The 16,241-nt window shown below is 34.5% G+C and overlaps 1 protein-coding gene across 2 annotated transcripts; it reads left to right on the top strand.

Annotated features, from left to right (window-relative positions):
• The first annotated feature begins 818 nt into the window (after positions 1–818).
• Positions 819–8,630, top strand: LOC140049031 (carbohydrate sulfotransferase 11-like). 2 transcript variants are annotated; one of them, XM_072093842.1, is made up of 4 exons: positions 819–988; positions 6,320–6,431; positions 6,797–6,828; positions 7,588–8,630. In XM_072093842.1, exons 2-4 carry the CDS (start codon positions 6,344–6,346, stop codon positions 8,434–8,436), a joined length of 969 nt encoding a protein of 322 aa, XP_071949943.1. In that variant the 5' UTR covers positions 819–988; positions 6,320–6,343; the 3' UTR covers positions 8,437–8,630. The 2 variants fall into 2 exon arrangements, with proteins under 2 accessions (XP_071949943.1, XP_071949942.1); XM_072093841.1 differs by having other exon boundaries at positions 819–992.
• The last annotated feature ends 7,611 nt before the right edge of the window (positions 8,631–16,241 follow it).

Genomic DNA, 16,241 nt, shown 5'->3' with positions numbered 1-16,241 from the left:
AGCGAACTGAGTTGCATCACATTTTCCGCTTTTGGCACGCCTGACATACCATGTTTACTGTTAGATGCCAATATCGTTACAATTTTTGAATAGTGCCCTCTATGGTTTGATGTATTTTAAAATATTATTGCGCCCTCTATAGTTTTCAGAAAATCTCACAAGTTGGGAGATCTGTAATATTGTTTATTTTTGTTGATTTTTGAATATGCATTTTTGGAAATTTCAAAAATTGAACAACTAAGATGAAGCGAATGCGCTATATTACGTTATGTACACTTCATGTCGTTTCTTTGCGAAATGATGATGAGATGAGTTGTCGTGAATGCTAGATATGGAAATGTTTTTTACGCCTGTCTGGTATACAGTTTACGGAGAAAAGGAAAACTGGATATTTTTATCATTAATTCCCGCCCAGGCAGATCCATCCTGCCCTGCGTTGTAATTAATGCCGGCGGTGGCATGTATAAATAGTGCCTATAAGGTTGACGTTTTAGTTGCCGGTTCGTTCATATACATACGAGGAGTACGACCGTAGGCGTGTGGGTCTAGACTAGTTATTGTAACAAACAACACAACCACTTGGTAACACTTTTATAATACCTTTCACAATTTATATTTCGAAAATTGTTGTTTCAGTTTAAAAGTCTTACTCGACTCGATCGAAAGTACTCTTTTTGAAACCAAAATTACATCCGTTTAATCATTGGTTGATTCGAAATCAATATTATTTACATCGGCTCGCCTCATTTAGCCAAATATGGTATATGTTAATCTATGTCATTCTTATCTGATGTTTGCGGGCTGCAAATCGATTTCTATACGGGTCTTACAAGTCTGTATTTCAGGCCCGATTTCAGGTTCAGACAATCACCGAAAAGCCTTGGGGCAAGTCTAGAACTGGGAGTACTTTTATAAACAACTCGAATGATTGTTTATGGCATCATTTTCATGAGTAAGCTTGCTGCTGATTCGATTTCTGTACAAGAAGGTTGGTAAGTAATCTGATAGGCTTGGCGGCTTTATCGTCTTAATTTTGCTTGAGATTAAATGAAATGTTATTTTATAAAGCTTTTCTGACTTAAGCTACATATAGCAGTATTCCTGTTTCCGTACCTTCAGTTTCGTTTGTGTTTTATAGGCATAGCACATTATAACAAAATAGAATTGCGGGCATGTGAACAAATATGGTACGCAATAGATTAATAGGCAAACCGTATGATAGACCACTCCCCACTCAATGAGAACACATATGGTTTCACACAATAATTACTGTTAAGACGAACTCTCTGTTAAAAAGTAGTAGTGTTAAGAGGTATAGCTGGTTTGATTGGTAGTACTACAAATTTTAATAATCTATTTAGTAACCATATATTAACCAAAATAATGGCAGAGCTAAAAAGGTTTCGCAGACACTACGAATAACACCAGAATTGATCATTTCTTGCGACAGTGAGGTCTTTCTAGCAAATGAAAACAATTATCTTGACTAATCAAGATGATAACTACTGAGCTTATGCATCACAATATCTGTGTGTATCAAGCAGAAGATGACGGAGATGATGATGGCCTCTATGATATATCTAAAATAGTTATAGGTGACAAGAAAGAGTTTCTGTTTAAGTATGGTTGGTCAGTAAACGACACGGTTTCTTGCATTTATGGCCACACCAAATGTGAAATCTATAAATGTAAGTTTCCAAATACTGTCTACACTACATTTACAAATATGCAGTCGACTGATAACACCATTCAAACAGCAGGGTTAATAGCAATGCAGGTTACATATGGAAGCAAAAAGACACTTCTTGAAAAGGCTCGTTATGAAAAGTTTCAAAACCAAGCAGCAAAGGATGAAATTGACCCAGACCGTCTACCACCAACAGAAAATGCAGCTACACAGCATTTTTTTTCGGGTTCATCTACAAGTTGTATTCCGGAAACTTCTGACACCATCCGTTCTTGAGCCTGTTGGAAAGATGATGGGATCTAGATAGTAACGGAAATCTAAGGTTGAAAATGATACATGGAGTATCACACCAGATGCTCTTTTAAAAGGAATATGCTGCAACTGCAAATCAAGTCAAGAACTGAAATTCAGCTGTACTAAGGCAGGATTGTCATGTGCTTCTGCATTCGGGTTTTCTGTGGGCACTGATTGACTATCCTAATTTTTACACAAAAATGGGTATATTAACCTTTGACCTCATTTTTAACGGTGAAGATATAGTCATAGTGGACCAATTTTATTTGTTTTTATTTCTAGTATAGCTCTGTGCATTTTGACACCAAGATCAACCTTTATCATACATTGTTGCGAAGATACAATTTTTAGTATTTTTAAAGAAGGTCAATGACCTTAACACGAAAAAAAAGAAGTTTTCCCATCCCCTATTTCTCCTTACTTGTTTTTGGTACATCTGTATATCCATACCCCTACACAAATCAGTTGACATGCACTTTATAATGTAACATTTGACTTGATAGTACATTATAAGTATGTGTTAAACCAAAAAAAAATTTAGTATATTGACCTTTGACCTGATTTTTGAATGTCAAGATATGGTCATAAGGGTCCAATTTTGTTTAATTCCTGGCATAATTGTGTGCATTTCGACACCAATCTCAACCATATACCATATTTTGTTGAGAAGATACAATTTTTAGCATTATAAAATGAGGTCAATGACCCCCCAAAATGTCCCCACCCCCCATCCTTCCTTACATTTTTTTGGTATATCTGTATACCCATACCTACACAAAATCCGTTAAAATCAGCTTCTTTGCAATATTTGTTTGCAAACGAACCTTAAAGCCCCATTCCTTACGTTTTTTAGATCTAATTTAAGATCACAAACTATATTTAATGTAAAAATAATACTATATGATCCTATTGCGATAACTTTTTTCGTCTTTAAACGGTTAAAAATGTGAAAAATAAGTCGATTCTAATAATTATAGCGGCCCGCTATAAATCCCAAAATGCATTGCGCGCGGATTGATATTTTTGTTTTTCACCTGTAATTCGCCCACTTTTCGATCGATCGTGAGGCCAAAACAAATGGAAGACTCCTAACTTTTCAGCGAAAATACCGGGTTTTCCCCAATTTGTATCAACGGAGTCTGGCAAAAATAGAAAGACAATTAATGCAGCAACTATACAACGTCAGGCTAGGTATATAGGTAGCGTACGATGTTCGTACGTTACCGATGTTTACCAGCTAGGCCTACAAAACTAAGCCTAGCTAGGCTAGGCCTAAGACCGTCCACGAGAGGTCGATCGCCGCGAGCTACTTAGGTAGTGCATTGTTTCTCACTTTTTATCATAATTTACCATAAAACGTACATTTAAGACAAGGAATGACATGGTTTAATGTTTTTAAAGTGATATATATGTATTATTTTCCAAAAAACGTCCAAAATTGCAGGGAAGGGGTCTTTAACATATGGTTACTAATTACCATTAATTACATCACAAAACAATCAATGAACGACAAGACCATGCATGGTCCAGTTTTTGAATGTTTGCACTTATAAAATGACAAAATAAATGATTAAATTCAACCAAAAATCCATTGGCTGGCAGCCAATTTGACCATGTTTTAAATCACGTTTTTTTTCAGGTAAATACATTTTTTTTCGATCCAATTTTTGGTCAAAGTGGATAACTATTATGTTACATTAATATGGAATATTCAACAAAAAATGTTTTAAGAATTATTTTTTCCGGGGGACAACAATCTTTAAATGACGCCCCAGATGGCTGGAAATGGTACTCTCGGACATAAAATTCATGATAAATCATCATACTTTTTCCCTCCAATAAACACACGTACGTTTTTTCAATTACAGGACGATATAACATTTTGTTGCCGTTTTTATTCACTCAGTATTTAGTTTTGATTGCTTCAAGTTCAAAGCGAACTTACATCTAGGGGAAGCCCCGAAAAAATAAATTAAATATATAAATGTAAATAGGTATTGATACAGTTGGGTGAGTGGCTTAGAAAAGAAAACCGGTTTCTATTATGTATACTACTATATGTTTATTTACATATCCTCTATGATAATGATCTGTAGGTAACTACGACGTTCCATTTTAGACGTATACTTTTATTTATGCTTGCTGACTGCCAGCGATCTAATACAATAGGTAGGCATAGGCCTACAGGCGGTTGTTGACGGTGTCGTTTGTAGGAATCGTTCGTGCCCCTAGTAAGTGTATGATACACGCATCAATTATTTACCAGAATTTCCAGAATTGGTCAATTTTGAACTTTGACCCCTTATATCTCGAAAACGCTTCCTATCCTGATCGATTACCTTCCATATTCGTAATCTACGGAAAATTCTGGTCTAGAAAAGTTGGATGGCAATTTGTCCCCTTTCGGGTGGTGATATACCCCCTCCTGCCACCGGACTAAATATCATGTTACATCCAGGGACGTTTATTTTTCAGGTGAAAAAAAAAGAAAGGCAATTCATTTCGCAACTCTTAGGTGACCTCTGATAAAAATTGAATTAGCACGGCACTGAAACATTTTGTTTTAATCAAAGTGAAAGTACTTTACTCTTTTTTACGCTTTTTTCCCATTTTTTTCCTCCTTAAAGTAGGATAATTTTTCTTCTTCTCCAGATTTATAGGGGCGTGCGGAGGGTGCACTCCCTCTATATCCGCCACTGTATACGACCCTCCTGCTCGGCAGCGCATTGGATCAAGGAACGTAATGTAACATCCAATTCCTTCTGAAGAGAACGACTCCACCGTCTAACATATGTTTTGTATTGCCTACAGCCAATACAATTCAAACATTGTATTTTTGCACGGAAACAAACAAATAAAGAACAGCTAAAAGAAAGCTTATACCACTGTAATTGTAAGAGAAACGAAGCGAATTGTAAATGCCTAGGGGTAATTATTGATGAGACATTAAGTTGGACGCCACATGTTAGGAAAACAGTTTCATCTAAACTGGGTATGTTAAGCAGAGACAGGGCTGTCTCCCCAACGCAGTCTAAACACACTCTATGTAAGTTTAGTTAGGCCATCGTTGGACTACTGCTGTACAGTATGGGGAGGTTGGTACATATCCCACAATACTTGGCTTAACAAATGCATGAAAAGAGCAGCTAGAATAATATTAAAGTGTGATTTTCTTACCCCATCATCTGATATGTTTTCAAATTTGAACTGGCTCCCGTTTTCCGAAAGAGTTACAAATAAAAAAAAAGGCCATAACTCGTTTTTTAATGTTTCAACAATCTGGCACCTCCATTACCTCAAACTCGTGAAACAAGGCAGTCAATAGTTATGAAGTTGAAGGTCCCTTTTGCGAAAAAAGAAAGTTACCTCACGAGTTTTGTGTAAGTCGGACAAATATATGAAACAAGTTGCATATTGACTTAAGAACCGAGACTTCTGTAAGTGTTTTAAAATCCAATTTGTATGATACAATGCATTAAGTACAATTAAGACCATACTGTGTTCAAAATGAGAGGAGCTACGTTACCTTCAAATAACGTAATTCAGGGCCCAAATGGAAACCAACTGTTTGGTCTACCCCGGGTAAATAAATGTAATAATAATAATAATAACACTGTAGCTAGGCTGAATTTCAATCAACTTATTTATTCAAGTATTATTCAAATATTCATGTGACTGCTCCACAATTAAACAGACTTTAAATCGGTTTTTGGCTTAGGGATGAAAAGATCTGTATCATGGTGGCTTAAATTATAATAATTAATATCATTGTATGTAAACATAATTCTTCTCATGCATTGTAGGCGGAAGTTGTTTTTTTGTTTCTGTCTTCTAAGTTCTACGTGACCCACGTTTCTAAAACGTTGTAATATAAAGGTTTTTGACTGTATTGAGGCTTGTGGAATCATAGAGATATTATAGTGAACTATAATATCTCTATGGTGGAATTAGCAGCTCTAAGTAACTCAATACCTCAAATTACACTCGTAAAGTAGTAGAATTCGGCACATTTCAAGACAGAAACCGGACGTTATGAACACGACTACACACAAAAAATAACGATTACCTCCTGTTTGTGTATTATTTCAATACAAGGCAAAAACTGAAGTGTCAACATGTAGGTTATTTAGACACCAAGATCTTGCATCTATCTGATTTAGTTCTGATTAATTAGGATATTTGGCTTGTTGTTGACAAGCCCTGACATTCCACTCCCCCTAAATTGATTTATAAAGATCTTTTCAGATTTGTAGTCCCTAAATATATGTTTGTCTTTTGCTCTCATCTTTCTATATTATGAATTCTTAATTGTCTTACGGTCATTATTCTTTATTTCAGATGTAATTGGTAGGTTCGGGTCTCATGGCTAGAATATCAGCAAGCTTAGTTTTTGGATTCGCTACCTTCGCGGTTCTTACCTATTCTATCATGATTTGGTATCCTTATACAGGTCAGTATATGATTTTAGTTTACTGTTTGTCGATGATTGTGCACCGTAACAATAAAGACATCTGGCAGCTGCAGTACAAAAAAACGGATCGTTTACAAACCATTTATCTTTTTATTGAGTTACTATTGAGAACAGAATGGGTAGTGTGTCGACAGACAAACAGAAAACGCCATTGTTAGATCAGCACAGAAAAATTGTTTGTTGAAATATTTTTTACATACATTCATATTTACTTGATGTGTTTGGTTGTTTTTAAGTGTTCTTTAAAAAATAAAACATAATTTTGATTAAAATAGTATACATTATATATAATGATTATTATATAGGCCAACTGGCAGCAATTAAGAAATTATTTTTATTCATAGAAGCTGTCGTAGGAAGGCAGTCGTCAGGAAAGGTAAGGTCTTACCAAGATACAATATTACCGTATTTCCCTAAATATAATGCATATAGTTGGGTTATATTGCTTCGTGGGTAACACTATATCGTAGGGTTACAACATTGGAAGATTAGATAAGCCGCGCACAACTCGCTCATCATTTTATTTGTTGTTATTTTTACCTTTATTTACAAGAGTTAATCAATATGAATATGACATGTGATAGCCTACTTTGTTCCAACATTAATTATTCGAACATAATAATGTATTCTTTGATGCAAGTACCTCGGTAAGCGCTGTGCCTCGACAATATTAATTATGATTGTTGTCAGATGTGACAATTCCAATGTTGTACGTTACTTGAATTAAGTCTAAAAAGATGGCTGGTTCACCATTAAAATTGAAATTTACAGAAATATCATAACTTTTTGCGACTTTGATTTACGTTGGTAGGATGCATCACGTGCTACATAGAATAAAACGATATATAAAACATTGAACAAATATCAGTTTATTTGAATTTTACTCAAAAAAGACACGAGTAGATCGTACGTACGCCTCTATGGTGAAAGTATTACAGAAGTCCATTTAAATATGGATATACCATACGTCGGTAGCGTAAGAACGTATATAGTTTAGAAAATTACTGTGAAACATACCACTCACTACGGAATGCTGATACTGATTATTCCAACAAATATTATCGTTGGGTCGTTTCAATTTTTATATAAAAATGTTAAACTTAGGCCTAAACAAATTAATTATTTTGTTTTACAGCCGTCATACAGACTGATTGCTCAAAGTGTTATAGATAGGTACACCGCTTTGCACAAAAACCGCACAGATTATGTAAAAGCACAGTGTGATAGGCATCGTAAGGAATTACCAAAGATGGAAAAAACTCCAATTTTGCTTGTGAATGAAAAGTATAAACTTGTCTATTGTCAAACACCTAAGGCGGGAACAGACAGTTGGTGTAAACTATTTTTGGTTCTTTCAGGATATAAGAGCTATACAGAAGTTTTGAAAATGAACGTGATGAATGTGAGTGCTGCCTGGAAGAAACATGTACCAAAGTTGTCACAGTTTACACCCGCAAAACAAAGATACATTTTGTCAAATTATACAAAAATTATGATCGTGCGAAATCCGTTAACAAGACTCTTATCAGCATTCAATGACAAAGCAGTGGCGAAGAATAAAAGTGATTACAATTTGTCATTTCAACGCCAATTAAGTAAACAAATTCTACAAGATTTCAGAACAGGAAATGTTTCTGGACAATACGATCCGACATTTAATGAATTTATAAGAATGATTGTTTCTACCGAGTCCATTAATAATATTCATTGGAGGAATATGCACCAGATATGTTTTCCATGTGATATTAAATACGACATTATTGGTAGATTTGAACATATCGAAGACGATTCAAATTATATATTAAGACTTGTGGGAAGTGATATAAGATTTCCTAAATCGACAGGAACACATTTTACAAACAGTTCGCACCGTGCTAAGATTAAACAAGGTTATGCTAAAATTCCACGCTCAGATATGAAGAGTATTTATAGAAAATACAAACTTGATTTTTTGCTGTTTGGATATGAACAAGAAATACCTTGACAGATGTACTCCAACTAAAATCAATTTCGCAAAAAATAAATGGAATAATCATTTTCCAAAATCATTTGTAAAACAATACAAAATAAATGATTATGTCTAAATTAATTTTTCCTTAAATAATTACCGTTTATTGTGTAAAAATATGTAAGTATCAATTCATAATCATCATCATCATCATCATCATCATCATCATCATCATCATCATCATCATCATCATCATCATTCATAATGATTTTATATTAATCAAAGATGTAAATACAAATGATTAAATATGTATGTTGCTTTTCTTATTTTGTGATATTGACCTTTTTTATACATGAATGTCAAAGTGTTTTTAACTGAATTAAATTCATAAAGTTCCTCTGCCCAGCAGCCGGTTCTCTCAAGACCAGTATTCTTGCCAAGAACCGACATGATTTGTTCTTTTTAAATGCCTAAATTCAAAGTTTAATTGTAAATTTGTCTTTAAATTTAATTTTCGTGTAATAATTATTAAGATTATGATTAATAATCTTTTAAAATGCTGCAGTTTTCTCGTGTCAATGTTTGTAAAAACGGTATTTTTTGTCGGGTTGCTCATTCATATAATAGTTTAGTTCAAATGTTTCCTTACATCGATATTTTTAGTTGTAGGGCTAATAATTCTGCTTTTAATGTCATTTTTAATAATATATAAATCTATTTGTTTTCCCTGTTCTTTTTTTTTGTGTAAATCAAATGTATATTTCATGGCGATCCTGTATTAATGTTTTTCCTTACACTGTTGGATCTTGAATAAATAAATAAATAAAATGTATACTTTGTGAGTTTAATTAATTATTTTGTAATGTTTACATTTTATTTTACGTTATTTAACAAGCCCATAGGCCTATACATGGCTGCAGTCGCGTTTTAAAATTAATGTTTATCGACCAACCGACCAACCAACCGACAAAGATAGTGAGCTGTTGCATCAATTCATAATCATCATCATCATCATCATCATCATTCATAATGATTTTATATTAATCAAAGATGTAAATACAAATGATTAAATATGTATGTTTCTTTTCTTATTTTGTGATATTAACCTTTTTTATACATGAATGTCAAAGTGTTTTTAACTGATTTAAATTCACAAAGTTCCTCTGCCCAGCAGCCGGTTCTCTCAAGACCAGTATTCTTGCCAAGAACCGACATGATTTTTTCTTTTTAAATGCCTAAATTCAAAGTTTAATTGTAAATTTGTCTCTAAATTTAATTTTCGTGTAATAATTATTAAGATTATGATTAATAATCTTTTAAAATGCTGCAGTTTTCTCGTGTTAATGTTTTTAAAAACGGTATTTTTTGTCGGGTTGCTCATTCATATAATAGTTTAGTTCAAATGTTTCCTTACATCGATATTTTTAGTTGTAGGCCTAATAATTCTGCTTTTAATGTCATTTTTAATAATATATAAATCTATTTGTTTTCCTTGTTCTTTTTTTTGTGTAAATCAAATGTATATTTCATGGCGATCCTGTATTAATGTTTTTCTTTACACTGTTGGATCTTGAATAAATAAATAAATAAAATGTATACTTTGTGAGTTTAATTAATTATTTTGTAATGTTTACATTTTATTTTACGTTATTTAACAAGCCCATAGGCCTATACATGGCTGCAGTCGCGTTTTAAAATTAATGTTTATCGACCAACCGACCAACCAACCGACAAAGATAGTGAGCTGTTGCATCAATTCATAATCATCATCATCATCATCATCATCATCATCATTCATAATGATTTTATATTAATCAAAGATGTAAATACAAATGATTAAATATGTATGTTGCTTTTCTTATTTTGTGATATTAACCTTTTTTATACATGAATGTCAAAGTGTTTTTAATTGATTTAAATTCATAAAGTTCCTCTGCCCAGCAGCCGGTTCTCTCAACGCGACAAATATTGAATCTACAAATAACCATTTAATACCGTTTAAAAACCAAGTTTTATTTATTAAATAAGCGAATAAACAAAATCAATCTTATCTTAATTGTATGTAAATTAAATACTATAGTGAGCGAATATGTAGAAACAAAACGGTTAAAGATACGCTGAGCGTATTACATTACAAACACGGGTACCTTTATACATCATTTACACCGGCCTACATTTCCGCATTTTTGCATCCCTGATACGACTCGGGTTATACAATTCCTGATCAACTCCGCATTTTTACTGGGGTGTACAAGGTTTATTATATATAAACATAATATTACTCGTCTTTACTTATTTCCTAAAACTCTGCGGTATTTTGGTGATAAGTCATTTTCGGTTCTGGTCCACGATTATTGCATTGCTATACCTGATCGTGTTCGTGAGGTTTCTAATGTTCAATCTTTTAAGAAACAACTTTAGACGCATTTTTTTTTAAACAGTTGTAATTTGTATATTTTTATAGTATTTTTAATGTTATTTGTAGGCTAATATTTTTGATTATGTAAATTATTGTATTTAAGATGCATATCTTTGTAGGCCTATTTGAAAATAGAAACAACTGAGGATTCTTTGGAATAAGCTTGACAATGAAGGGATACTTGAGGAAAGATTGCTACGGCATATATGGAAAAAAGAATTAGAACAAGATCCATATCGCTTTGAAAGATGAGGGCGTATCAATTTGATCTCTGTTGCGCGTGCGTACAACTGAGGACTAGTGCTGTTCCGCCGTACCACGCCGAGAATGTTAAAGAGTCGTTATCCAATCGAGTTCGAACAATACCATGAAAGCCCCAGTGGTCTAATGGTTAGGACATCTGCATATCAAGCAGGCGGTCCGAGTTCGAGTCTCGGTTGGGGCGACTTTTTCTCATTCTCACAGATTTTCTCATCTTTATCGTTTCAAATTAATTAATTAAATTTCAGTATATCACCGGGCGGTTTAGAATTAATGTTCTTTTCCTCTTGTGTTTATATATATAAAAGTATCTCTTCGGATTTCCTCATCTTTATCGTTTCAAATTAATTAATTAAATTTCAGTATATCACCAGTTTATATATATAAAAGTACTGAGGACTAGTGCTGTTCCGCCGTTTATAATCAGGCAAAGAACATTAATTCTAAACCACCCGGTGATATACTGAAATTTAATTAATTAATTTGAAACGATAAAGATGAGGAAATCTGTGAGAATGAGACTCGTGAATAAAAATACTGTAAGATGAGGGCGTATCAATTTGATCTCTGGTGCGCGTGCGTACAACTGAGGACTAGTGCTGTTCCGCCGTACCACGCCGAGAATGTTAAAGAGACGCTATCCAATCGAGTTCGAACAATACCATGAAAGCCCGAGTGGTCTAATGGTTAGGACATCTGCATATCAAGCAGGCGGTCCGAGTTCGAGTCTCGGTTGGGGCGACTTTTTCTCATTCTCACAGATTTCCTCATCTTTATCGTTTCAAATTAATTAATTAAATTTCAGTATATCACCGGGCGGTTTAGAATTAATGTTCTTTGCCTGATTTGTTTATATATATAAAAGTATCTCTTCGGAGATCCCGCCTCGTGAATAAAAATACTGTAAGATAAGGGCGTATCAATTTGATCTCTGGTGCGCGTGCGTACAACTGAGGACTAGTGCTGTTCCGCCGTACCACGCCGAGAATGTTAAAGAGTCGCTATACAATCGAGTTCGAACAATACCATTAAAGACCCCTTCCCTGCAATTTTGGACGTTTTTTGGAAAATAATACATATATATCACTTTAAAAACATTAAACCATGTCATTCCTTGTCTTAAATGTACGTTTTATGGTAAATTATGATAAAAAGTGAGAAACAATGCACTACCTAGGTAGCTCGCGGCGATCGACCTCTCGTGGACGGTCTTAGGCCTAGCCTAGCTAGGCTTAGTTTTGTAGGCCTAGCTGGTAAACATCGGTAACGTACGAACATCATACGCTAGCTATATACCTAGCCTGACGTTGTATAGTTGCTGCATTAATTGTCTTTCTATTTTTGCCAGACTCCATTGATACAAATTGGGGAAAACCCGGTATTTTCGCTGAAAAGTTAGGAGTCTTCCATTTGTTTTGGCCTCACGATCGATCGAAAAGTGGGCGAATTACAGGTGAAAAACAAAAATATCAATCCGCGCGCAATGCATTTTGGGATTTATAGCGGGCCGCTATAATTATTAGAATCGACTTATTTTTCACATTTTTAACAGTTTAAAGACGAAAAAAGTTATCGCAATAGGACCATATAATATAATTTTTACATTAAATATAGTTTGTGATCTTAAATTAGATCTAAAAAACGTAGGGAATGGGGCTTTAAAGCCCCAGTGGTCTAATGGTTAGTTATATATATAAAAGTATCTCTTCGGAGATCCCGCCTCGTGAATAAAAATACTGTAAGATGAGGGCGTATCAATTTGATCTCTGGTGCGCGTGCGTACAACTGAGGACTAGTGCTGTTCCGCCGTACCACGCCGAGAATGTTAAAGAGTCGCTATCCAATCGAGTTCGAACAATACCATGAAAGCCCCAGTGGTCTAATGGTTAGGACATCCGCATATCAAGCAGGCGGTCCGAGTTCGAGTCTCGGTTGGGGCGACTTTTTCTCATTCTCACAGATTTCCTCATCTTTATCGTTTCAAATTAATTAATTAAAATTTCAGTATATCACCGGGCGGTTTAGAATTAATGTTCATTGCCTGATGTGTTTATATATATATATATATATATATATATATATATATATATATATATATATATATAATTTGAATAATTTGAACAAATATATAATTTGAAACGATAAAGATGAGGAGATCTGTGAGAATCCGAGACTCGAACTCGGACCGTCTGCTTCATATGCAGTTGCCCTAACCATCAGACCACTGAGGCTTTCATGGTATTGTTCAAACTCGATTGGATAGCGACTCTTTAACATTCTCGGCGTGGTACGACGGCGGAACATCACTAGCCCCTTCGTTGTATGGACGCGCACCATAGAGATCAAATTGATACGCCCTCATCTTTCAGTATTTTTATTCACGAGGCGGGATCTCCGAAGAGATACTTTTCTATTATAAACAAAACCGGCCCTGTGTAAGTATTTACCGAAATAATTCAGGATATTCTATAATAATGTTGTACCACTAAAGCAATGTACAGAGGTCAATACAGTTACAATTTATTAGTTAAACACTAATTTTCTTAATTGTTAAATAATGTATAGCTGTAGACCTACTGATTCTGTACCCTGTGCAACGAGGACACGATCTATTTACTATTATTATGGGATAAGGGCATATGCCTATTCTGCCATAATTTAAAATGGAATTTATAATACGGGACCTGAAAGCCCGCGAAAACAGAAGTGTTATTACGTTCGGCCTGAAACAATGTTGTTATGTTGATCGGTTCACACAATAAACCTTTTCAATTACAGTTCGGTAGATATTTGTTTGTATATATCAGAAAAAGAGTCTATGAGGGCTCACGGTTGAACGATATGGAAAGCCAAACCCGCCAAAAATAAATAATACATACCATCCACCAATAATTAATTCGTACAAAATTCAAACCATCCAATATTATCTCATGCAGTTCAATGAAAACTTAACCCATTCACCTAGTATCTACACCATCCAATACAATGTGTGACCATCTACCACTAGCCCAAACGACAATACGCCGAACAAACTACCCATAACACAAACCATCTAAAGAATGTTGAGCCCAGGCAGCAATAATTGAATTAATCTAACGTTAATACAAGTATATATTAGCCAACTCATTTATCAACATTTCATGTAGTTCATGAACATTTCAAACAAAGCATCTTAATTATAGTTCATCGAATTCTAATTCTAATACATTGCCTGTTTTATACACCGTTCGTCTGTTCAACAGTTTAAACAACTTTATAAATTTATAAATTAGTTTACATCTCCCTGTGTGTGTAACGTAGGCCTAGGCCTAAAGTAAGTGTCATACAGTCGTAAAGTTGACATTCACCCTCCGCCCCTCAATATTAAATCGGCGCCAACAGTTACAATTTAACAATAAAACAATAAATGTGCGAACAACTACCGTTTAAAACTTGTCGAGTGGAATATCTACACTTTACATGCGTAAATGCGAATGATGTACAAAACTGACTATGGAAAGTATGAAAATTAAAAAATAGTATATCAACTGACATATACGTAAGCAGAGCCAAAAACTAACGTTTGAAAAGTTGTCGAATGAAATGTTATCACATGAAATCACGAACAAGCGAACGGTGTGTAATACTGGCCAATCGAAAGTAGGCGATTGAAATGCAACCACTTTAACTCAAGAAAATACGTTCGGTGCGAAAAATCGCCGTTTGGATAGTCGATGCTTCAAATATCATGGTTTGAAATCACGAACAAGCGAACGGTGTGTAATACTGGCCAATCGAAAGTAAGTGATTGAAATGCAACCACTTTAACTCAAGAAAATACGTTCGGTGCGAAAAATCGCAATTTTGAAAGTCGATGCTTCAAATATCATGGTTTGAACTCACGAACGGGCGTATCGTGTGCAAAACAGTTGTTTAAACTGTTGAACAGACGAACGGTGTATAAAACAGGCAATGTATTAGAATTAGAATTCGATGAACTATAATTAAGATGCTTTGTTTGAAATGTTCATGAACTACATGAAATGTTGATAAATGAGTTGGCTAATATATACTTGTATTAACGTTAGATTAATTCAATTATTGCTGCCTGGGCTCAACATTCTTTAGATGGTTTGTGTTATGGGTAGTTTGTTCGGCGTATTGTCGTTTGGGCTAGTGGTAGATGGTCACACATTGTATTGGATGGTGTAGATACTAGGTGAATGGTTTAAGTTTTCATTGAACTGCATGAGATAATATTGGATGGTTTGAATTTTGTACGAATTAATTATTGGTGGATGGTATGTATTATTTATTTTTGGCGGGTTTGGCTTTCCATAGAACGATTTTGGATTCTTGCTCTTTGATTGGTTGACGCGAATCAACAGATTTTTTGATCAAGAATTTTCACTTGTACCGCTGTGAAGTCACGTTGTCTCTCAGAGGGTATTCAGTTGCATGCGTACAGTTCAGGTTGAGCTCACACACAAACAGGCTACAGCACAATAAAGTTCAAAATTGACCATTTTTAAATGCCATTTTTGAATTAGTAGATTGATATTTGTTGGCAAATAATACATTTTTGGAAAGGTACACATGTCTTCTTTCAAATTCTGTGTATACAATTAACTAGTGAAAAATTGGGCATGTGATTCATAATTAAAGAACTATCTGTGATTTGTATGTATCTTTGCGATTAAAGGACATCTTTTTACTAAATAATCATAAATTAATCAAAAGAACAATGATTAATTTTAAAATGTCGAGCGGCGTTTTTTGTAAGAAATATCTTCTTGTTTAAACGAAACTCCATTGATGGAAGTCAATAAGTTCTGGGTTATATCTAATTACAACCATGTTAAAGTGGGAGTCTCAATATACTTCGTGTCACGTCCTCACACCTGCCACCATGCAATTTCTCCCGATATTTTGGATGAAATATATCCCACTTCGTGAATAAAAATACTAAAAGATGAGGGCGTATCAATTTGATCTCTGTGGTGCGCGTGCGTACAACGAAGGGGCTAGTGATGTTCCGCCGTCGTACCACGCCGAGAATGTTAAAGAGTCGCTATCCAATCGGGTTTTAACAATACTATGAAAGCCCCAGTTGTCTAAATGGTTAGGACATATCAAGCAGAAGGTTCCGGGTTCAAATCTAGGTTTTTCTCCTTCTCACAGA

This window comes from Antedon mediterranea, chromosome 5 (genome assembly GCF_964355755.1).
Source record: "Antedon mediterranea chromosome 5, ecAntMedi1.1, whole genome shotgun sequence".
In the NCBI taxonomy this organism is placed as follows: domain Eukaryota; kingdom Metazoa; phylum Echinodermata; class Crinoidea; order Comatulida; family Antedonidae; genus Antedon; species Antedon mediterranea.
Note: the sequence above shows the minus strand (reverse complement) of the source record. Positions and strands in the feature narration are given on the sequence as shown.

What these genes read in the sequence shown, in the direction of transcription:
- LOC140049031 (XM_072093842.1), top strand. Translation starts at nt 6,344, where the DNA reads ATGGCTAGAATATCAGCAAGCTTAGTTTTTGGATTCGCTACCTTCGCG. An exon ending in GATTTGGTATCCTTATACAG is followed by an intron (nt 6,432 to 6,796) that starts GTCAGTATATGA and finishes TTTTATTCATAG; the next exon opens with AAGCTGTCGTAGGAAGGCAG. An exon ending in GAAGGCAGTCGTCAGGAAAG is followed by an intron (nt 6,829 to 7,587) that starts GTAAGGTCTTAC and finishes TTTGTTTTACAG; the next exon opens with CCGTCATACAGACTGATTGC.